We start from the raw sequence: 23,607 nt of genomic DNA, 5'->3' as shown, positions 1-23,607 counted from the left end.
TAGGAAAACTGAAAATTTCTCAAGAGTCATTTTTCATACTCTTAATGATTTCATAGACTCAACTGTGTATTAGAAGGGATTTTAAGCCTTCAATCCCCTTCTCTTTTGTAGATGATGAAACTGGGGCTCTGAGTGGTGAAATAACTTGCCTAACATGACAAGTCTGTGGCACTGGAACATGTGCCAGTTTGTGGATACACATAGTGAGAAAGCACTGGTTCGCCTTTGTTTCCTAGACTTGCAATTTTCTCTGAACTCATTCTTCCACCTTCCCTTGGCATCACCTAGTGAAGCAGAACTCCCTAAACCTGAAAATTGTATTGATCCTAATGCTCTGGTTTTCTGTCTTTATATGATGACATTACCAAAGTGTGGGGGAACTTAAATGAGATTGGAAAGTTGGTAACCTCGTTAGTATACTATGTGATATACAATTCCTTCTCTTTCACTTCCTCATCCAGAATCAAAAATAAAAGGGCGTGAATTGCTTCATACGAACTTTTCTTTCCAGATTTTCATTATCTGTCCAGACAGTTTCCTCCAAATTTCAAAAATTTTTATTTTGAAAGAATGAGAGAAATAAGACAGAGATATCAATTAACAAGAACAATGGCACTGAAGAAAATACAATAATTTGTACTACCCCCACACACAATGCCCCCACCCCTCTCCCCATCCCTGGCACAATAATATTAAAACCATCAAAGCACATCAAACAAGGAGAAACAGCAGTACTGAATGAAGAAAGCAAAGTTTCATACTGCTCAATCCAACCAACCCATATCAAATATCCTTCCCCCAGCTAGACTCCAGTCACTGTAATGATAAAGAGGTGTAGAGGAGACAACCAGGAGTAACTGGGATCTCGGTTTACACTAGCAAAGTTCAGTGAAGATTCAATAGGAGTAATGAATCTGTTTGGCAGGGAAACACTGGATACAGCTCCTCTGTCAAGTTTCAGATGATTTAAGAGAACAACTAGAGTTTGAGATTCACAGATTTCTAATGGAACTAATCCCTGCTCCCTCAACCGTAATGGAGCAGCTGCCAAATCCTGGTTAGTTGTTGAGAATAGTAGGAAGTGAGGCAACTTTTGGCTTAAGAAAATCCAAAAAAGATGTCTGGTAAAAGTTTACTGCTTCAATTTCAAACTGTGAGCAAAGGCGCTTAGTAGGTTGAGTTGGGGCAAAGGCAAGGTGAAACTTCCAATTTTATCACTTGGATTAGATTATGTATTGACTGCATATATCCCTTATTTTAATTAAACTCAATATGGAGTATTTAAAATTTCAACAACTGTTACAGCGGAGGCTAACCAGTATAACTCAGTGTCTCAAATTGAAGCAACTGTCTCCTAAAGTGGTAAATTAAAGTTTTCAGCTCAATTTCCCTCATCCCACAGGAATACATCACTTGATTTATACCAGAAGTAAGTAGGATTCTCTTTAGAAGAGATTTATTTTATTCTGCCCTCACTAGAATCAGTTTGTAAAGGGAAGGATACCTGTGCAGGATTAGTTCAAGATCAGAGCCTTATCCTCACACCTGCGTGCACAAGTGTGCACGCGTGTATGCGCGCACACACACACACATACACACACAGTAAATACATTTTCCCACACATAATCTTATAGTCACATGCTTGCTGGAGTCCATCTCACAAATACACTTCAACAATTAGCCATATACATGTACATGCAGCAAGATGTGAGTTGCCCCAAAGTGATTAAAGGTGGTGCACATATGTCTATGTGGGGAGGTCATTTTAGAATATAGGTGTACACAAGCCAATAAGACCATTAAATTGCAGATTATATTTTTCCCTTTCCCTCAAGATAAATAAATCAAATGAAAAACACACACTGACATCTTCCTGGGTGTCATGGAGGCAACTGCCTGGAAGGTCCACTTTTTGCACTTCTGCTTTCCTATGACAACTTCATTTTGCCCTGAGGGGCCTTCTCATATAAGGAGGGCTGCTCCTCCGCATTCCCGGCATTCCCCACTTGCCCTGGCAGTGGCAAGGGCTTCTTCTCAGAAGACCGGTCTTCAGGCTTGCGGGCAATCAGCAGGCGGCAGGTGAGCAGGATTCCAAACACCAGAGCATGGGCGTAACGTTTGAGAGGATCACCGACTAGCTGATGGAAGAAGAGCACAGCCAACACCAGCAAGAGTAGGAAGAAGTTGGCCACATCTTTGGGACGCCCAGGCACAAGGGTCATGACAATGCCACAGGCCACCTCAAGAGCACCAATGCTTTTGCGGAGGAGAATGGAATTGATCCCCATTTTCTTCAGCAGAGGGAGGGCTCGGACATAGCTCTTGTAAGCACGTTTCTAGAGTGAAATACCACAAGGAATGCCACATTAACGTTGATTTTAACATTAGAATGAAGAACACACAAACAAGGGCTTCCTTCTGTCCCCACCAGGTCCCTTTTTTTTTTTTTTTAACTGTGGCTCCTGAATAAAAGCCTTGTAATGAAGATAAGAAAAAAACAGGCAATCTTCTGAGATCCCTGTGATTTAAACCTTAGTAACAGCAGGGCACCTGGGTGGCTCAGTTAGTTGAGGGTCCAACACTTGATTTCAGCTCAGGTCATGATCTCAGGGCCATGGGACTGGGCTCTGCCCTCAGCATAGAGTCTGCATGTCCCTCTCCCTCTGCTCCTCCCCCCATTCACACTCTCTTTCTCTCTCTAAAATAAATTTAAAAATAAATAAATAAATAAAACTTAGTAACAACACCAAAGAGAATTTGGCTTTAGAGTTAAAAATTATGTTCTGATTATAAATCATAAACAATACTAAAAGCATTTATAAGAAAATTTATTGGGCCCATAAAATCTGTTACAGATTAGCCACATTCACATTTTCTAGTGCCTGCCTCGTTCAAACCCAGATGCATACAAACACCAACAAAAATGAAACAAGGCAAGGCACAGTATGATAAAGCCTCACTAATTTGGACTTCCCAAATTTGGAATCTGTGATAATTCAAAAAAAGCTGAGCAGGAGTTTACACTTACAGAATCTGCAAGAATTAAAAAGTGAGTACTAAGTAAATAGAAAAATAAAAATGTGTGCAAATGTTAGCCCCTTATATATCTTTAAAATATAGTAAGATAAAAACTAGTCTCATGGTCAGTGAGATAAAAGTCCCAGGCCTTTACAAGATGCTACTTTGTTAGTCTGGTGCAAGTTCATTAATTTTAATCTAACAAATATGTATTGAACACCTACTATGGATTATGCGATGGAGATAAAAAGGTAAATAAGCCAGGGTCAAGAAGCTCTTGGTCTGGTGAGGGGAAATGGATACACAAAACGCCAGTATAAAGCAATACGGTTAAGGACACATAATAGACATCTGTACGAGGTCTAATTGTAGCTCAAAGGGAAACATCATACAACAGAGGAGGGAGTCACTGGATATATTACAAAGTAATAAGATTATATTGACCTTAGGGTAATAGATAATCATATTTTTCACTGTATTCAGATGGGCCTGATCCTCATTTTGTAGTAAATCGATGAGATTTTATCAAGTGTCTTATTAGGTTGGCCCACTGCTTTGTTTTCAGTAAGTATCCATCAACTCATTCGATATTTATTAAGTGCTTCCTTGCACTAGGCACTGTCTAGGTACTTTGGATACAGATATCAATCATTCAAAGGCTCTTCTTTCCTGAAGCTTGAGTTTATATGAAGAGAAGTTATGGGTGCCAAACAAAATTATGCAGTAGAAACAGCGGAGGCATACCAGAGTGGTCAAGTCTCCCTAGATGGAAACAGAGAAAAGCTAGAGTGGAATATTAAAAGAAGAGCAGGTGTTGGCAAATCAATAAGCAAAGGACATTGCAGGCAGTAGAAAATGGATGAGCAAAGGCCCTGAAGCACAAAACAGACTTGTGTGTTTCAAACACCGCCCCAGTTCAGCATAGGTTGGGAGAGGGAGGGGTGAGAGTGAGACATGAAACAGGGGAGATAGATATGAATCATGGATCATGAGAACTATATACATCCTCTTATATGTGTCTATATATGTGTCACCATGAGATCTGGGAGAACTATATATGTTGTGTTGTGGAGGTGGGTTTTATCCTATAAGCCAGGGGGAGCACCATAATTTGCTTTTGAGGAAGGTCCTTCTGGAAATAGTGTGGCGGGTGCATTGGGAGAAGTATGCCTGAAAGCAAGGAGACCAAATAAGAGACTTAGATTAATGATAGGATGGATAGAGGGAAGGGGACAGAGTCAAGAATACTTTTAATGCAAAATCATAGAATTTAGTGTTATACTGGATGTGGACACTGAGGGAAAGGGATAAGTCAAGAAAGATTCTCTGGGGGCGCCTGGGTGGCTCAGTGGGTTAAAGCCTCTGCCTTCGGCTCAAGTCATGATCCCGGCGTCCTGGGATCAAGCCCAACATCGGGCTCTCTGCTCAGCAGGGAGCCTGCTTCCCTTCCTCTCTCTCTGCCTGCCTCTCTGCCTACTTGTGATCTCTGACAAATAAATAAATAAAATTTAAAAAAAAAAAAAAGAAAGATTCTCTAGTCTCTGGCTTAGGTATGTGGGTAGAAGGGTGTTACCATTCTCCAGGTTTGGGTATGCATCTGGAAGAACATGTTGGGGGTGGGGCAAGGGGTAGGAAGGAGTAAGGGATTCAATTTGGGTTTTTTAGTTGAAGTATCTCTAAGACATCTAAGTAGAGATGTCTGGTAGGCAGCTCAGTAATAGAGGTCTAGAGTAATGATACAGAATGGATAGTCATCAGTATCCATCCTGATGTATATATACATCAGTATGTATATATACAGTCTATATACAGCAGAATGTGTATATGTATATATATAGTATATATACAGCAGTATATGTATATGTATATATATAGTATATGGGTATATATATGTATGTGTACATATATATACAGCAGAATGTATATATACAGTGGGAAATATTGTGTGACTGACATTTAAGAAATGGAAAGAGGAAGATGGTCCACAAAGCAGACAGAAGAGAGTGTAGTCAGAAAAGTAGAGGGAAAACCAAGAAAGACAGGGTCATGGGGGCCAAGGTTTTCAAGAAGAGAATAGTTAAAAGTTCCAGATGCAAGGCAAGTATCATAAGAATCAGGCAGAAAGCCAACTTGACCTCTTAGAAGCATCTGGCACTTAGAATAGTGTTCACACACTCTAGATTTGGAACAAACGTCGTCATCTCTCTCACTTCTGGATCAGTGAATGCAACTTATTTCATGGGTTAATTATCATAAGTGGCACAAGATAATCCTCTATGAGAACTGTTAAAAGACCAATGGTTTAATGGAAAAAAAAAACATAAGTTTTGATTCAGACAGACTTGGCTTTAAATCTCATCTCTGTCACTTTCTAGTGGGGTGTCCATAGGCAAATTATTTGACCTCTCTGAGCCTCATTTTACTGAGCAGGGTTAAGAATAAAGTGAAACGAGCCAGGCTATTTGCCTTGAATGTAAAATTTAAGAGGGCACCAAAAGGATTTCTTGAGTAAGGTAAATGATATCATTAATGAGCAAAATATCAAAGCTTCAGATAAAGGCAGGATCTAGCTCTGCACTTATACAACCCTGCCTCATTTATCTCTTCCCAGTCCTGGCCTTGTCAGATCCTGTCTTTAAAATTTCACCTCACCCTAGTCCCTATCCTATTCCTGAGCATGTAAAGAAACACAGAGGGTTAGTCATTCTTCCTCCCTCTTCCCATTTTAGGTTAAATCAGGGAGTCCCAAAGAAATTAGGAGAGATGTTGATGAGTTGGCAGAGTAAAACCCTGGGTTGAACTGCGGGAGACCCACATGGAGCAGAGCAGAGGTGGTGAGAAGTGTACCCATTTCCTCTCACTATTAAACTAGATGCCACCTGCCCACTTTCTCCCTCTCTGCACTCTGGTGAGAGTAGCAGGACAACATCAGGGAAAGAAGTCTAGACAAAAGAGTCTTCTTAAACACTTTTAAATGAGGACCATTTCTAATTAACAACACAAAGCTTCCCAAGAAGCAGTTCCTAAATCCTAAATGTAAGCTTCTGACATGATGAACGCAGGAGGCAAGATGAGTTTCTTACAGTCAGTTCAGAGCCAAGACTTCCAGATGCTGGCTGAGTGGCTTCTGGAAACGCTCCTTTTTTGGCTAAGGCTAACCACCCATCATTCAAGAATAGATCCTTAACTATACTATAGTGGAATCCGTAGCCTGGGGCCAAATTCCAGGTCTTTAAATCAAGCTCCCGTGACTTCAGTGATCTTTTTTTTCTTTACATTTGGTGTAACTCCATATTACTTTTTCAGTTGTTTATCTAACTTCTTAAACTACCACTGTGGATCTTTAATGCAGCTGTTGCCTCTTTTTTCCCCTTTCTTTTCTCCAGAGGAAACTGCACATGGATAAGCCATTTCATCAAATCTTTAGTTCAAAGCTGCAGATAGCATCTATTTCCAGGACTCCAGACAGGGAATGTTTAATTTGTTAGAAATGGGACTAAGCTTGGATGGAGTCTTGATATTATAGGAAGGCCTTTATTCTTTCTCCTGTGGAGTAGGATGGAGACATCAAAAGAATCCTACTATTGCCAGGCCCATCAGTGTTTGGTCTGGGCCACATCAGTTCTAACAATAGAAGGATCACATGTCTTGAATCTATAGTAACTACAGCTCTAAAGACTTTAATTGTTCTGATGGTAAGAATAAAGAGAGTTGACTGAGTCACTCTCCCAAAAGGCTCTCACAATTCACTTTGTTAGGTCTGTTTCCCTTCCATTGCAATGACCCAGACTCTGTAACCATGGTTTCCTTATAGGGCAAGGAAGCAGGGAAGAAGAGTGTTTAGTCAAATGTTTCAAATCCCTTTCATAGAAAGCAATTGTCCAACAATATCCTTGGGCTGAGATTCTTAAGATAAGCTTAATTTCAATTTTAGTTTTGCCCCTAAGTTGCTTAGAGAAAATCACTAAGAATTTTATTATCTGGGTTTCCCCTTTTGTAAATTAAATGAACATTTTGGAGATTTAGTTAAAAAAAATCATAACATCATGGCATCAGACAAGGGCCACACACAGACACACACACATTTCATTATCAGTGAACCATACAATGAGAAGTCCATGCGTTTGCAAGCAAACCATGGTGATTATTTTAATGATAATAGCGGTGAATCAAACAGGTCCATTTTTATGGCATGAGAAGATACGATTCAGACATGAGTCAAAAGCATATGGAGCCTTTCTTTAGTCATACCCTTTCTCTTTTTGTCATTTACTCTTCACAGCACCGTAGGGTCCATGATCTCATATTAATGGCATTTATTTGAAGAGCTCAAAACTATCTAATTGCATTTATCTTCAATTGCAGTTAATTACTGATCCAAGTCAGCTAACAGGACAAAATGGGGACAGAGACCAAGTGGTTTGATCCACTTCAGTACACTTATGCCTGTTAGGTAAAGAAAAAAAATGGCTAATCCACTGTAAATTCCATTTATATAAAGTTCAAAAACAGTAAAACTAACTTATGTTGTTAGAAGTCAGGAAGATAATAACCCTTGGGGAGGTAGTAACTGGAAGGGGCCATGGGGGGGCGGGTTTCAGGAGAGCTGGTGTGATCTTGATATGGGTGCTGGTTTCACAGGAGTATTCTGAAAATTCCTTGAGCTGTACATTTATGTTAGATGCACATTTCAGAATGTATGTTACACTTCACTAAAATTTACAGAGGAAAAAAAACTATGAAAGCCAAAGAGGGCACTGACAAAAATACATTTTGGCTAAAATTCTCAGCTTTGTTGTTATCTTAGACCATAAAGGCTCATAAATGCTGCAAAATTTACTGACTCAAATATGATTTCCCTGCATCTTTGTAGGGGAAAAAGCCAAATGTAAGTTATTGGTTATTTCTTCAGTGCAATAAAAAGCCATCACGTGTTTAATTGCCAAATATCCATGTGAATTATAAACACATTTTAAGCAATTCCACTTTCTGCTGTCATATAGTACCAACCTACAGAGGAAGCTGGCGAATCTCGTCCTACTAACCAAAGTGGATCCTTCCCAGATTGCATTTTAGGGCAGAAGACTTCAACTATTAATCAAAGGTCACTTTGAAACAAGCATAGCTCTTGGCCATTGAGAAGCTACACGTTCCCTGGCATCACCTCCAGTGGAGTTTAGCTTGAGATGGTTGTCAGTGTGAACTAAGCAAAGTCACTTTCCATCTCAGGGTCAGTTTCCTCTCTGATGGAATAAATGTACTGTACCACCTCAGAGAGCAGTCTAAGCATCAGTGAATTACTATCTTATTACCTAGCTGGAAAGCAATTAATGGCAGTGATTGGAAGCATAAAAGATTACCTAAGGACATTAAATAAACTACCCAAACATCTGGCATGTTTCCCCAGGGATATACAAACCCTAAGGCACTTAACTCTAGATAAGCCAATCAACCAAATCAACAAACCCTCACTCTGAGGGGATAAGAAGAAGCAGAGCCTTGCCCTGTTCTTCTTAGTGCCAAAATCCCTTGGCTTCATTGTGATGGGATTTTGGTGTTTTCTCACCATTCTGCGTGTAGCCCCTTTTGATTACAGAATGGAACCACTGCCTCAAAGAGCTGAATACCAAATTTAGAGCAAGTCAACCATTTGTTTGTTCCCCATCACTGCCCAGGAAACTGCTTAGCAGCATTTGTATGTGCTGTCTCCCAATTTCAAGTGAATTAAAGAAGGTATTTAGTCAAGGGAGTGATCAGTCATGTTGAGTTCATGTGGGCTTTAGAGTACTCTATAATGACATTTGCTAAATCTGGAGGAGGTATGGGGCGACACACACCAAATGGGCAATTCAGGGAGACATCTGGAAGTTCTGCATGGAATCCACTGTGCATTAACCGGCCGCAAGTGTGGAGCTTTCAAAATTAGCTAATTGCATAAAGGTCTGTTCACCAGGGCACATGAAAATAGCATCTTGCTCTTCTAAGTGCCTGATTTCAATCCCTTAAACTGACCATTCAGATTAGTCAGGAAGCCCCTGCATAATGCAGAATCGATTATTACCATCACTTCACCCGGAACATTTCTTGAACACTGGCTATATGTAAATAACCACTGTACCAGATGCTTCCATATATAATCTCAACTAATATTTACAACAAACTTCTAAGGAAGAATTATTATCCTCATCTCACAGATAAGGAAACTGAGGCACTAGGAATGTCAGGACTCAAGCACTAACCTATATGACTGGAAGTCTGTGCTCTTTCCATTAACCATTCCTGGTTTCTGCAGTATACAGGAAATAAGTTAATAGTCATTGGTCCGTAGGGTTTTCGGCCATGATTCCTCACAGAGGGGACAATACCTAAGCATAACACTAATGGTTTTAGAACAAGAAAAATAAACAGTGGCAAAAAAGAAAAAAAACAAAAATCTAAATTTGAAATTGGTTTCAAAGTAAAGGTTTGAATTGGTGTAGTTGAACGGTTATAAAAAAGAAGCAAGAATGTGCCAGATATGTTCAAGAATCAGTTGCAAGTTCTGACATCCAAAAAGGCAGTTGTAATCATTAATGACCCCTCTACTGAGAAGATTCAGTCACGGACTTGGTTTCTAATCTCTGCTCCCACAACAGCATACCCTATGATATTGGATCAGTTTGATCTATCAGTAAAATAAGAATAACTAATAAGATGAATTTACCTCACTGATATGTTTTAAAGAACAAATAATCTTTAAACAACAACACTTTGAGATCTTGTAAGAAAAGCTGCTGCAGGAAATGAATGACTGTCAATGCAGAGGAATCACTCCTAAATGGAAAACAGAAAATCCCAGATAATCAGCCTAGCCGATCTAGAGTTGGGGTCCTAAGGGGTCATACCGCCTTCTGAGAGCAATAAATGGCTCCTGAACTACATAATCAAGATCCAACCAGAGAATTCTGAAGGGTGGTGACCAGCCAAGACAATGCTCCAATGGCTCATTCATTCACTCATCCATTCAACAAATATAAATTGAGTCCCTTCTTTGTACTAGAACTGAATTTTTCCCATTTCCTTTGGACTTAAGAATAAAGCTTGGCCAGCCCAGAACTGGTGCAGTGGCCCCTGTGCTGGACAGCCCTCCCCAGCCTGGGGCCAATGTTCAGTGCAGGAGGGGACCCTGGAAAAGGCAATCTGAAAATCCTCCTCAAGCTTCATACTACTGTGAAGTCTACCTCCCAGCTAGATATAGTTCCTCCATTCCTTCCAGATACCCCTGAACACATAAGCACAGAATTGTGCTTGTACACACACACACACACACACACACACACTCACAATGGTTCTATACTGCTGTATTAGCTTATACTTATTTAAATATGTTCCTTTTTATGATACGAAATCTTGACATTGGTTTCTTCTGCCTTTCAGGAGACTGCAAAAGACAGCTCCAGTCCCTAGGAAGAAACCTACTGTAAACCCATTTGTGGCTGGTCCTCCTCGTGAGCTCCTGCCAAGCTGGTAAGAAGCTTCCCGGTGACTCCATTTTAGCTGGGTTGCCTGCAGATCCTAACAGTGTACTTAGGGTACAGCTTGGGGGACCTCTAACACAGCTGAGGAGGGCCTGGGGGCCGGGGAGTATACTGAAGAAGGCTACTATGTCCTAAGGAAAAGGAAAAGTCAAAAATACCTAAGGCTCACACACAAACATATTAATACATGTATATATGAAAAGTAAAGAAAAGCAATAGCATTTCATTTACTTGTAATCTAAACTACTACACTGAAACCAAAATATAGTGGTGTTTCACCTCCACCTGGTCCCTCTGTATTTGGTGGCATTTGCTACCCCACCTCCCCTCCCCTCCCCTCCCCAGTGCAGGCTGCCTTGGATACTCATTTTGACCTGATTTTAATTCCATCTGGTCAAACATGCTGGGAGGAGGCGAAGGGAGAAGGAGAAATACATTAGTATTTGCCACTGGGGCTAGATCTAGGCGCTCGAGTCCCAGCCACCCTCCCCCACCCCCAGGGTGATCCTGTGGTGAGAGAGACACGGAAAGCACCAGCTCAAACCCTGAGTCAGAAACCAGAGCTGCCTGCAAACATTTTCTGAGCATCTACAATTCACCAGTCTCCATCTATTTGCAGCTCACGTTGAGGGGCTCTGGAAGGCTCCGCAGTGGGCTCCAGGAGAGCGCTATTTATTCCTCTCAACGTGTGGGGCTATTCCTCCTTGACTCAGCCCTAATGGAGAGATCCTCTTCCCTCTTTTCTCTCTCCCTTCCTGTTCCTCCCCTGAGCTCCTTTCCTTCTTGACCTTGAGAGCCCAGTAATGGGTTTGGCAGTCAGGCAAAGGCAGTGAGAAGCAGGTTCTCTTCAGCCAGGGCGGGGAAATGAAGAGGCAAAGTGACAGGGGGAGAGACGCGAGACCGAAAGTGCTGGAAACATACCCTGCCATCTCCTCACACTCTACAGAATAGGAACAAGTCCTCTTCACGCCCAACTGGGGAGAGGAGCCCAGCCCCCAGGTTGCAGAGGAAATGTTTTGGCCAGTCACCTTCAGTGATTCCAACTCTGCAGAGGGGAAAAACTGCAGAGGACCTGACCCCGGGCATCCACAAGAGGCAAGGTGGGGATTATGGACTATTTTGCAGGAAAGCAGAGGCAGACTTTGCAGATTTTGCAGATTAGCCCACAAACAAAACAAAACAAAACAAAACATCAAGGTCTCCCTTGAGAGAAGGGGAAGAAGCAGGCGCTCAGTGACCTTTATTTGGGCCAAGACTGCTTTGTCTTAAGGATACAGACACACACGCCCAGGCAGCTAGGGGATCAGCTCTCAGCCAGGGATGAGGAGTGCCTTTCCCGCCCCTAAGAATGGCTTGTTTTAGTAGCCTGTTCTCCCCCAGCTCTTTCCGTCCTTCCCCTTTGTTCTTCCCTAAGATAAATAAACTCTCCAGCCTGCTAAACTCTTAGCTCCAAGGGAAGGAATCAGACTTGCAGACTGCTTGCCCGGACTTTGGGTGTGCTAGAAGGAGGGAAGGATTCCTGCCAATGACAGGTGTTACGCAGGTCTCAGCCTTCCGGTTTACTTGGAGGTGGGGGTGTACTCGCCGGGCAACCCCTCCCCCAACTGGCATCCAGTGGCTCCAAAACAGTTGCTCCCAGCATAGCCTACAAATGAAATCACTCTTGTCCAGCTGCACCTTCGGAGCTGCAAAGTTGTTGGGGAGAAGGTATGGTCTGGGGTGGGGGTAGGGGTTAAGGGGACGGGACCATGGACTGGGAAGGAAAGAAGGGGAGAGGTACTCGCAATCCCTGGGGGGTGCGTCCCTCGTCACCCGTTTGCTTCACTTACCATCTCAGTGTAGGCATCCTTGCTGAGCCTGGGGGTCAACTTGATAGTTCCCATGAAAACAAAGAAGAGTCCCAGGGCCACTGAGAGGGCCACAACAGTTACGGTTCTGGGGGATGCCATGGGGTCACCAAGGCAGGTCCCAACTAATCCTTCTGCTTTGCGCACCCCGTCTGTCTAAGGCGCAGGCAGTTAGCACAGAGAGAGCTAGAGGGACGCTGCGGAGGTAGCAGGCAGCTAGAATGACAAAGGGAGAGGAGGGAGCTCGAGAGAAAAATTGAGAGATCGAGATTCAACCTCTCTCACTACAACAATCTCTGGGTCCTAATGCCCTACGCTTACTCCTGGCCCAAAGCACAGTCTGGAAGTTAAAGACCTAAACTGAGGTGGGAACTTCACGTCTTAAAATGGGGGGAAAGTAAGTTGTGCTTCGTGTTCAGTCCCTGGGCTGCCTCTGGAATGAAGAATCAGGGAAGACCTCCTTCCCACCACTTCCCACCAGGCGCACTTTTCATCTCTAAGTTATTTACTCCCTTTTTGCCACCTCCCTCCTTTTCTCCCCTTTTCCTTTCCCTCAGTCAAAACAGGAGTCCTCAGTTTGCTCGTTTCTGCAGTGGGTAACACTCAAGGATAAAATGGCAAAGTTGTCAGGCTCCATTGCTACTGAAGAAAGCTTTATCTTTCTCTTCCTGGAAAACCGTTAATGGGTCCCATTGCCCAGCGATTAACTCTAGAGTTTTAAATTTGGCATTCTGACCTCTGTCTCTCTTTGGAAGTTTATCTTCCAATAGCTCCCATGCCACCCTTTCTCTCCTATCTCCTCAGGGCCCCAGACAACCTGAGCTTTCCCACCTCCCCTATGTTCCCTTTCCCTAAGCCATCACTCTTCTCTAACATTTAACCTTGTCTTCAATGTTATCTCTTCCATAAAGACTTTCCTGATCCATTCCCAGCTGGATATGGTTTCTCCCTCCTCTGATTTCCTGAAATAATAACCAATATCTGTTTACTAAGTTTACTAAGTGCCAAACAACCACTCTTTACCTGTATTAACTCATTCAGTCTTTACAGCAACACTGTGAGCTAGGTATGAGCTCCCACTTTATGGATGGACCTCTGAGGCACAGGAAAATAACTTGCTCAAGAGTATATGCTAACTAGAAAGTGGAGAGCCAGAATTCAAACCTAAGCAGTCTTAACCTGGGTTAAGAGCCCAGGTTCTTGGGCACCTGGGTGACTCAGTCACTGGGCATCTGCCTCCGGCTCTGGTTGTGATCCCAGGGTCCTGGGATGGAGCCCTGCCTTGGGCTCCCCGCTGGGCAGGAGGCCTGCTTCTCCCTCTCCCTTTGCCTCTCCCCCTGCTTATGCTCTCTCTCTCTGTCAGATAAATAAATAAAATCTTAAAAAAAAAAAGAGGGGCGCTTGGGTGGCTCAGTTGTTAAACATCTGATTTCGGCTCAGGTCATGGTTCTAGGGTCCTGGGATCAAGCCCCATATCAGGCTCCCTGCTCAGCAGGAAACCTGCTTCTCCCTCTCCCGCTCCCCCTGCTTGTGTTCCCTCTCTGTCTGTCTCTCCTCATCAAATAAATAAAATCTTTAAAAAATAAAATAAAATAAAATAAGGAGCCCAGGTTCTTAATTATTGCTCTATTGTCTCCCCACATACTTCATACTCTGCATTGTAAGTATGGCACTGACCTGATTCTGCTTTGCACTATAATTACACACACACACATACACACACCTTTTTGATGAGGCAGTGTTAATTAAGAGAGATAATAGTCTGGAGTCAGGTCCAGAAGGTCCAGGGTTTAAATGCCAGCTCTGCCACTAACTCTGTAAACTTGTCACTTAAGTTCTCTGAGCCTCCATTTCCACATTTATAAAATGTCTATGAAAATTCCACCTTAAAAGTTTGTTGTAAGAATTCGATATAAGTAAATTGCCTAGCACAGTGTCTAACATAAAATGATGTAGTTCCCTTCTGTTTCTTTTGCCTTCCTAATCTGCTCCATAGTTTAGCTTATAAGCACTTCAAAGGTAGGAACAACTTTTCTATATCCCATAGTACCTAAAACAATGTCTTTTGTGCACCAGATCCTGATAAATTTTCCTTGGAGGGGGGACTGAAGAAATTTAAATACACATATTATCCCTGGGAGTGGTAACACTTGAAGGTTTAGCAATCATTTACATCTTATTGTGAAAGATTTTCAGCCTTTGTGGTTATGATTCGACCTATAAATTACTGAGTTCTACAATGCACATACAAGTGAATTAGGCACTATAGGAATTATATACCATTTTGCTTTCAAGTTACATGATAACGGGAATAATAATATTCCTTATAAAATGAATGAAATACTGAATAATAATACTACTAATAAATATAAGGGAAAAATAATTCCTGATCCCAACATGCCGAAATGAACATTGTTATTCTGATTGGTCAATATTCTAATTGACCTTTTTCTTAAATATTTCTCTATGTACAAAATACATACAAATTAGTTTTTCAAAATTTGATCTTACTATAGAGTCAGTTTTATACCCTGTTTTTCTTTTTTCACTTGTTAGCATTTTTCCATATCATTAAACCGTCTTCATAAACATTATCTTTCTGGACGCCTAGGTAGCTCAGTCAGTTAAGTTTCTGCCTTCAGCTCAGATCATGATCTCTGGGTCCTGGGATGGAGTATCAAATCCAATTGGGCTCCCACCCTGCTCAGTGGGGAGTCTGCTTCTCCCTCTGCCCCGCCACCCATTTGTGTGCAGAGGCGTGCACACTCTCTCTCTCTCAAAAATAAATAAAATCTTTAAAAAAATCTTTCTGAAATGATTGTATAATACTTCAACATCATTTGAATGTACTATATATATTTCATTTGACTATTCTCCTATTGCTAGGTATTGTTTTCATGGCTTTTGCTTCTGCAAATGAAGTTTCAGTGCACACCCTTATATATCAATCTTTGTCTAAATTCTTGAATTTTTCCTTAGGATAAATTTCTAGAAGTTGGATGGGTCAAAATTATGATCTTTTTATATGTGCATATTCTTTTTTGTATGTATATATTTAGTAATAGCTAACATTTACTTATCACCTAGAGGATGCCAGACATTATGCTAAGTGACTTGCATGTATTGTGAGATTAGTACTATTAATTCCTTCCATTTTATGAAAGAGAAAATGAAGCAAGGAGTGAAGCAGCTCCCCAGATCCAGAGCAGGGCCGCCACCTATTGGGGTATTCAACTTAAACCTCTGCTGTTCCTCCATTTACTGTTGCTGCTCCTTTAAATCATTTAAAGATATGAGTGTTTAAAAGACTCTTGATACATATTACCAATGGGCTTTCCAAAAACGAAATTTACCTTCCCATCAGCAGTTTAGAAGTATGTACACATCACCACATTCGATCTGCATTAAGGACATCAGTGTTTTTCATCCTCACCAATTTCATTCATAAAAATTTGTCTTTTGTGGATTATTAGCATTAGAACATTTTTTCATATATTCATTGGTCATATGTATACCTTCTGTTTATGTCCTTTTCCATTTTTATTTTGAGCGTTGGTTTTGTTTTTAAAGATTTTATTTATTTATTTGACAGACAGAAAGCACAAGTAGGCAGAGAGGCAGATAAAGAGAGAGGAAGGGAAGCAGGCTCCCCACTGAACAGAAAGCCAGATGCAGGGCTCAATCCCAGGACCCTGGGATCATGACCTGAGCCAAAGGCAGAGGCTTTAACCCACTGAGCCACCCAGGCGCCCCACGTTGGTGTTTTTTGATCCATTCACAAGAACTCTTTATATCATACTGACATCGATTATCTTTTAAATATCTTTCCCAGGAGCCCTGTGTGGCTCAGTCGTTAAGCATCTGCCTTTGGCTGAGGTCATGATCCCCGTGTCCTGGGATGGAGTCCCACATTGATGAGGAGAAGCAGGGATGAGTCTGCTTCTCCCTCTCCCAATCCCTCTGCTTGTGTTTCCTCTCTCACTGTCTCTCTCTCTGTCAAATAGATCAATAAAATCTTTAAAAAATTTTTTTAAGAATAAATAAATATCAGGGCGCATGGGTGGCTCAGTGGGTTAAGGCCTCTGCCTTAGGCTCAGGTCATGATCCCAGGGCCCTGGGATGGAGCTCCGAGTAGGGCTCTCTGCTCAGCAGGAAACCTGCCTCCCCCTCTATCTCTGCCTGCCTCTCTGCCTACTTGTGATCTCTGTCTATCAAATAAATAAATAAAATCTTTAAAAAAAGAATAAATAAATATTTTTCCCAGTTTATGTTTGCCAATAAATTTAATGGAGTCAAGTCTAGCAATACTTTTATGACTTTTCCATTGCTTTTTTGTTTAGAAAATTCTTCCCCATCTCAAAATTTAACATTTGCTTCTACTTTTTAAAGCTGTTTTATGCTTTCTTTTTTTTTCCACATTTCATATGTTGATGAATTCTGTCCTTGTTGCTTTGTGATGCTTCCTTATTGTATTCTGGGTTCTTATCTTTTTACTTGGTCAGTCTGAAGGCTTCTAGTCCATTGATTTGTTTGTTGATGCTTGTGACAATATAATAATGTGTTTTTTTTGTTTTGTTTTTAAAGATTTTATTTATTTATTTATTTGTCAGATTGAGAGAGAGTGAGCACGCACAAGCAGGCAGAGGCAGAGAGAGAAGCAGACTCCCTGGCGAGCAAGGAGCCCGACGTGGGACTCGATCCCAGAACCCTGGGATCATGACCTGAGCCAAAAACAGCGGCTTAACTGACTGAGCCACCCAGGCGCCGACAATAATGTTTTAAGTGTTATAACTTATGTATACATTTTAATATCTTGTAAGTCAAGTATCTCATCATTGTTCATTTTTTGAAAATTTCTTTGCTATTCTCTTTATTTATTCTTTTAGGTGAACTTAGAATCACTTCATTGCTGTAAAATAACTTTGAATCTTGACTGGATTGACTTAAACATATAATTAATTTTTATAAAAGCTGTCATCTTACAAAATTTAGCTTTCCCATCCAGAAATATGGCGTCAATTTCCATTTATTCAAATCCTTGTTGCTCAGAGATATACAAATATCCTTGTTTTCTTTGTGTAGAGCATATGCCTTTTTAAAAAAAGTTATTTCTAGGGGCGCCTGGTAGGCTCAGTCAGCTGGGCGTCTGCGTTTGGCTTGATCATGATCTCAGTGTCCTGAGATCAATCAGGGTCCTGGAATTGAGCCCCACATTAGACTCTGCTCAGCGGGGAGCCTGGTTCTCCCTGTCCCTCCTGCTCCCCTGCTTGTACTCTTTCTCTGTCAAATAAATAAATAAAATTTTTAAAAAAAGCTATTTCTAGGGATTCTATACTATTTTTTGTCGTCATCACAAATGGATTTTTTTTTCTCCATTATATCTTCTGACCGGTTGTTGCTGTCTTACAGGAAAACTATTGACTGCCATTCATTCCGCCACTTTGCAGAACTCTTTCCTGAACTCTCTTTTCTGAGTTAAATCTGAGTGTTTCAACTGATTCCCTTGGGTGCTCTCTGGAGCAGCTACAAATAATGGTGGTTTTTGTTTCTTTTCCAATAGTTATACCTCAGTCCTTTTTCACATCTTACTGTGTTAGCTACAGGCTAGCTTCTAAGATTTGCTTGGCCTGGGGCAAGAGTACAAATGGAGGCCCACTTACCACATCTCAAGGAGCCATGAGTTGGAAAGCAAAGAGAAGCCAGAAAGCCAATGCTTGTTACTACTGGGAAACAATCATTGTTATGGAAGAATTTATTGCTATTGAGAGAGGAAGGGCTTGACAAGTTGATTTATCTTTTCTCTTACTAAGCACTTCTGTTGCTCAAATTCTCCCCGCACACTAAAGCAGTGTCTGATATAAGCAGCAGCATAACAACACCTTCACGGCATTTGGATGCATTGACCCTTTGTTTCAAGTACACAGGGCAAGCAATATGAAGTACTCCCCTTGCGTTTGAATGATGTTAATTATGAGAGCAGAGGGTTAGGGTTATGTGTTCTGCCACACTGAGCACTGGATCCTGAGTGACACAGATGCCCGTGTCTTTAAATACATTTATTTTTATGTGTATGTAATATGAGGGACCCTCCAAATTATGGGTGCCAGAGCAGAAGCCCCTCTTGCCCTGGTCTGAGAATAGTACTGGTTACTCAGAACATTTTTTTTTTAAGATTGTATGTATTTATTTGTCAGAGAGAGGGCACAAGCAGGGGGAACAGCAGGCAGAGAGAGAGGGAGGAACAGTCTCCCTGCTGCGCAGAGAGTCAGATGCAGGGCTAGATTCCAGGACCCTGGGATCAGGACCAGAGCTGAAGGCAGACGCTTAATGACTGAGCCACCCAGGTGCCCACTCAGAACATTTCTAAGCACTTTTAAATGGCAGCAGCCTAGCTTTGTCTTCAATCCTAGTAAGAATGCTTTTAGTAATAGTTATCATTTACTGAGGGGTTACCATGTGTCAAATGCCATTATAAGTGCTTTACATACATTATCTCATTCATTCCCTACAGCAACGCCCCAAAATAGGAACTATCATTACTGGGCTTTGTTTGGCTAAGTAACTTGCTCAAAGTCACATGTCTGTATGTTACTGAGCTGGGTATGTTACTGTTTGAAACCCGGGTATGTCTGAAAAAAGTCCATTTTATTAATGGCTACATCATGCTAACTCCTATTTTATCATTTATCATAATGTTAGCTGTTGGTTTGAGATGATTCTTTATCTTTATTTGGCTCTGGAGGCAAAATAGAATACCGGATTTTTTTTTTTTAAAATTTATTTATTTATTTGACAGAGAGAGAGAGATCACAAGTAGGCAGAGAGGCAGGCAGAGAGAGAAACAGGCAGAGAGAGAGAAACAGGCTCCCCGCTCAGCAGAGAGCCTGATGTGGGGCTCGATCCCAGGACTCCGAGATCATGACCTGAGCCAAAGGCAGAGGCTTAACCCACTGAGCCACCCAGGTGCCCCAGAATACTGGATTTTTTAAACTTGAATTTGAAAGTGAACTGAGATCCAGTGACTGGTTCCTACAAAGAGTTGGCCCTCCTTGTTGTCTCTTAGGGTATGAGATATTCTATTCTCTTTTTAAAGATTTATTTATTTATTTTTAGAGAGAGAGGGAGAGAGAATCTCCCACAGACTCCCCACTGAGCATGGAGCCCCATATGAGGCTCAGTCCTAAGAATCCTGAGATCATGACTTGAGTTGAAACCAAGAGTCAGATGCTCAAATGACCAAGCCACCACGCACCCAAAGAAATTTTATTCTTGATCTATACCATTCTTTACATCCTATCATTTGCATATTTGTGGTTTTTGCTCCACCTGTGGAGGTCTCTGGGTAGTGACTATACCAGGGGTCATGAACTCACATGCCTACAGCGGGTGAAGAGTTCATGTTAATATGTAAATCTCATGAGACATTAGGCAACAGATACTAAGTTTTTTTGTATAGTGATCCCCGAATGCTCTGAAAATTCTGTCCAGTGAGTTCTGTTATTGGGCCAATGTTTGTAGATGGGGAAATTGAGGCTCAAAGAGGTTAGGTCATTTGCTCAAGGTCATCTTCTCATGAGTGGCAGAGTTAGAAATAGAGTATGCCTAACAGCAGAGCCTATTTTTTGGACCATTTTTAGTTTTTAAACTTGGCTGGCCTTAGAATTACCTGAAAGTTTCTTTTTTAAGGCATCTGCAGAGATTCTGATTTAATTGGTCTGGGGCAGGGTCCCCAGCCCTGGTATTTTTAAAAAGCTTTCCAGCTGATTCTTATGTGGGACCACACTAATGAACCCTGGACTCTGTTGCCTCAAAACTCGGCGACCTCAGCGGTGTCTCGGGGAAACACAAGGCACATGGTGGGAAAAGAGCAAAAAGTGAAAAGAAAAACAAGGTTATGGTAGGGTGAGTGTCTCTGTCTACTGTAGGCAACATATGGTCTTTATAAGGCAGGTGTGAACAACGAAGTCTGAGGACAGGTTGCACGGTAATGGCTCTTTCCTCAGCTTCGCAAGTAGTGCTAATCGAGACCCTCTACAGCACTGGACTGAATGTGTCAGTTATATCAAAATCCCAACTGACAGGTAGCTATAGTCAGCAAATGCAGCTCTTTGATTTTAACTCTTTGAGTTACTTCCAAAAGAGAACCAGCTGTCAGAACCAAGTTAAAAAAAACTGAGCCTAATCCAGGATATGTCCATTTCCAGCAATCCTGTGTTCTGTGAGCACAGCCCCCGCACTGTGTTCTCCTTCAGGGTGGAATCTCTTGTCTGGTCTTCCTGGAGAGGCTGAGCCCTGAATAGAACCTGCAGTTCAGAACATCCCCAGGGTCCTTGAGCACTGAGCCATGTGGAGCAAGCAAGATTTCTGCCTGTCCTTACAGCTAGAGGCTCTTCTGTCCTTGACGGAAGGCCATAGAGGGCAGAGTACAGGTCCTCTGCTAGGGCAACAACAGCATCACTAGGAAACTTGTTAGAAATGCAAATTTTCTGGGGCGCCTGGGTGGCTCAGTGGGTTAAAGCCTCTGCCTTAGGCTTGGGTCATGGTCCCAGGGTCCTGGGATGATGGAGCCCCACATCCTGCTCTTTGCTCAGTGGGGAGCCTGCTTCCTCCTCTCTCTCTCTCTGCCTACTTGTGATCTCTGTCTGTCAAATAAATAAAATAAAATCTTTTAAAAAATGCAAATTTTCTGGCCCTACCCTATATCCACTGAATCAGAAGCTCTGGAAAGGGGCCCCAGCAATCTGTTCTATCAATTCCTCCAGGGAATTTGGAGGAACACTAAAATTTGAGAACCACCGATAAAAAGCTAAAAGATTAAAAGAGGAGACACAGGCAGCAGACGACTGAATTCAAGTTCTGGTTCCACCATTTACTGTGTGACCTTGGGCAAGTTGTTTCTTCCTCACTAAATGTCAGTTACCTCATCTGTAAAATACAGCTACCAATTTTCTTTTCTGTAAAATAGGTACCTACATGGGATAATGCACATAGAACACCAAGCACAGAGTGAGGCACAGAATAAGGATTCAATACATGTTGAATACTTATTATTATTATTAGGGCTCTTCTGGAAAATCACTTTTATTTCCAACATATTGGATTCCTTTGGAAAAGATCTTAATAAAAGATCAGAAACCAAGCAAAGTTTCTTAAACAACTCAGTGGGGACAGGACAGAAAGTATTTCAGGTGTGTTCTGTCACAGGATCATGAAACATAAAAGCATAGGGGGGTATCTTAAAAACAATCTAGTCCTACCATTCCATTCAACTTGATAATGGCTTTTGAAAGAAATATAGGCATATAGCATCCGAAAAAGAAAGTAGAGATGAGTGTCATTATTATTGAAGATTTGCTGGAGATGGCAATTTGGAGAGCATGGAAACTGTAACCCCTAGGTTGTTGTAGAATTTGTGCCCTTGGGTTGAGTCTGAGGCATGAAGCCGAGGTTCATGTACTCATGATGTTCCAATGTGGATCAGGACATGGGAGAAGTGTCCCCACGTTATTTCTCTATATCTAGCTTTGAGGGAAGAGATGTCAGTGTTGGAATGCTACTAATATTGAATTGCAAATTCCAACACTATAAAAAGCAAAGGGTTGGGACCTTATTAAGTGAGAGAGTGAACATCAGCACCAGCCATATAAATGCGAGGTAGCAAATACTTTGTTACCTTAGAAACCAGAAGATAAAGGAAGCTAGGTAGTTCGGTGACAGTTTCCAGGGTAATTCCTCCCACATACAACATGAGAGCTTTCCTATTATGTTAACTCTTTCTCTACAAGCCCACGGGACCCTCACTCAATGTCCTACTATCATCTCTCTCTCTCAAAAAACTCCCTTTCTGACTTTCCTATTTTTGTAAGTGCCAATGCCATTCTCCTAAGTACTCTCTTCAAAAACCCTTGATGTTTATCAGGGAACTGAAGAGCCCCAAAAGTAATATGTATCTCCAGACCTAAGAGATACAGTTTAGAAAAAATTAGAAACATAAATTGGGAAATGATAGACTCTTCAATTGAAAAAAAAATTTTTTTTTAAAGCTCACAGTGAATGAAACTAGCCATCTGTGACTCTTCCCTGAAGCAACTTCTTGTAAATATAATTTGTAGATATACTGCAGATGAAATTAAGATGCTTCCCAATATCTCACCTGGGAGCAACCAACCCAGAATGTAATTCATGTAAGATGAGCTGTTACCTTGGCAACTGTGACATGAGGATAGGAGGCAGGTAATATTGTAATGACAGAAAATTCTGGTAAGTAGTTAGAGGTGGTGGAAAAAAGAACAGTGGAGAGTCAGTGTTTATCCAACACTGTTCAAGTAACAGGAACGCCAGTCTGGAAAGCATGTTACAATTAACCCAAAGACCTCTCTCAAAACTGATGAAGTTCTCGAACCTAGGTGAGGTTCGGTGAAGTGAGGTTCGGAGCCGACGGCTAAGAAAGAATTCTTAAGACGTCTTTGGTGCAAAAAGGTGGTTTATTAGAGCACGGGGACAGGAACCGTGGGCAGACGGAGATGCTGTCCCAGGGATGTGAGAAGTGGCTGATTATATACACAGGAGTTGGGTAGGTGAGGACAAAGAGGGTGTTCAGAAGGGCTATTGGGGTAAAGAGGACTGTCAGGATATTGAAGGCCTGGTTACTATCAAGCCAAGGCCGTTTTTCCTCTAATGAGGCACTAACATAAAGACAATTGGGAGTCTCCTGGTGGAATATCACATTCCTGCATCAAGTGTCCTTGTTAGTGAGATTTAGGTTTAGAAGAAATTTAACTTTATTTACTTATCCTTCTACTTCAGCCTCCTTCAGTTTTGTTTATGGAGGGGAGGATGACATTAGGGCTTGAGAAATTGAGCTATGTGCCTCTGGAAATTGGGCTATTGATAAGGTAACTTCTTTGTTGTAAATCTCAAGGACATTTGTAAACCAAGGGAGACTCCTGCTTTGCAGGATTGTGATCTCTGCAAGTTAACTATTTGTTTTTCTTTTAGGGCAGTTAGAGGTGCCTGAGGAATGTCACACATATTACTGAGGGGAGCGGGTGGAGAGGGGGTGCAAGTGCCAGCCTTTGCTTTGTCCTCAGCCAGCCTCCTGCTCCCTCATCAAAACCATTCATCTCTTGGTTTCTCCAGTACATAAACAGCTGATAGTTATAACCCTAGATAGGAGATAAGAATATTTCAGTCACTAGAAACTGGCTTGTAAGCCAGTATCCTAC

General features: G+C 41.6%; 1 protein-coding gene across 1 annotated transcript; it reads right to left on the bottom strand.

Annotated features, from left to right (window-relative positions):
• Positions 1-537: 537 nt before the first annotated feature.
• On the bottom strand, positions 538-12,621 carry TMEM35A (transmembrane protein 35A). The gene is made up of 2 exons (XM_080795765.1): positions 12,365-12,621; positions 538-2,336 (listed from the first exon to the last, which is right to left on the bottom strand). Exons 1-2 carry the CDS (start codon positions 12,482-12,484, stop codon positions 1,929-1,931), a joined length of 528 nt encoding a protein of 175 aa, XP_080651891.1. The 5' UTR covers positions 12,485-12,621; the 3' UTR covers positions 538-1,928.
• Positions 12,622-23,607: the final 10,986 nt, after the last annotated feature.

This window comes from Martes martes (assembly GCF_963455335.1).
Source record: "Martes martes genome assembly, chromosome: X".
Taxonomy (NCBI): Eukaryota; Metazoa; Chordata; class Mammalia; order Carnivora; family Mustelidae; genus Martes; species Martes martes.
The sequence above is the reverse complement of the archived record's forward strand: the minus strand, read 5'-3'. Positions and strand labels throughout refer to the sequence as shown.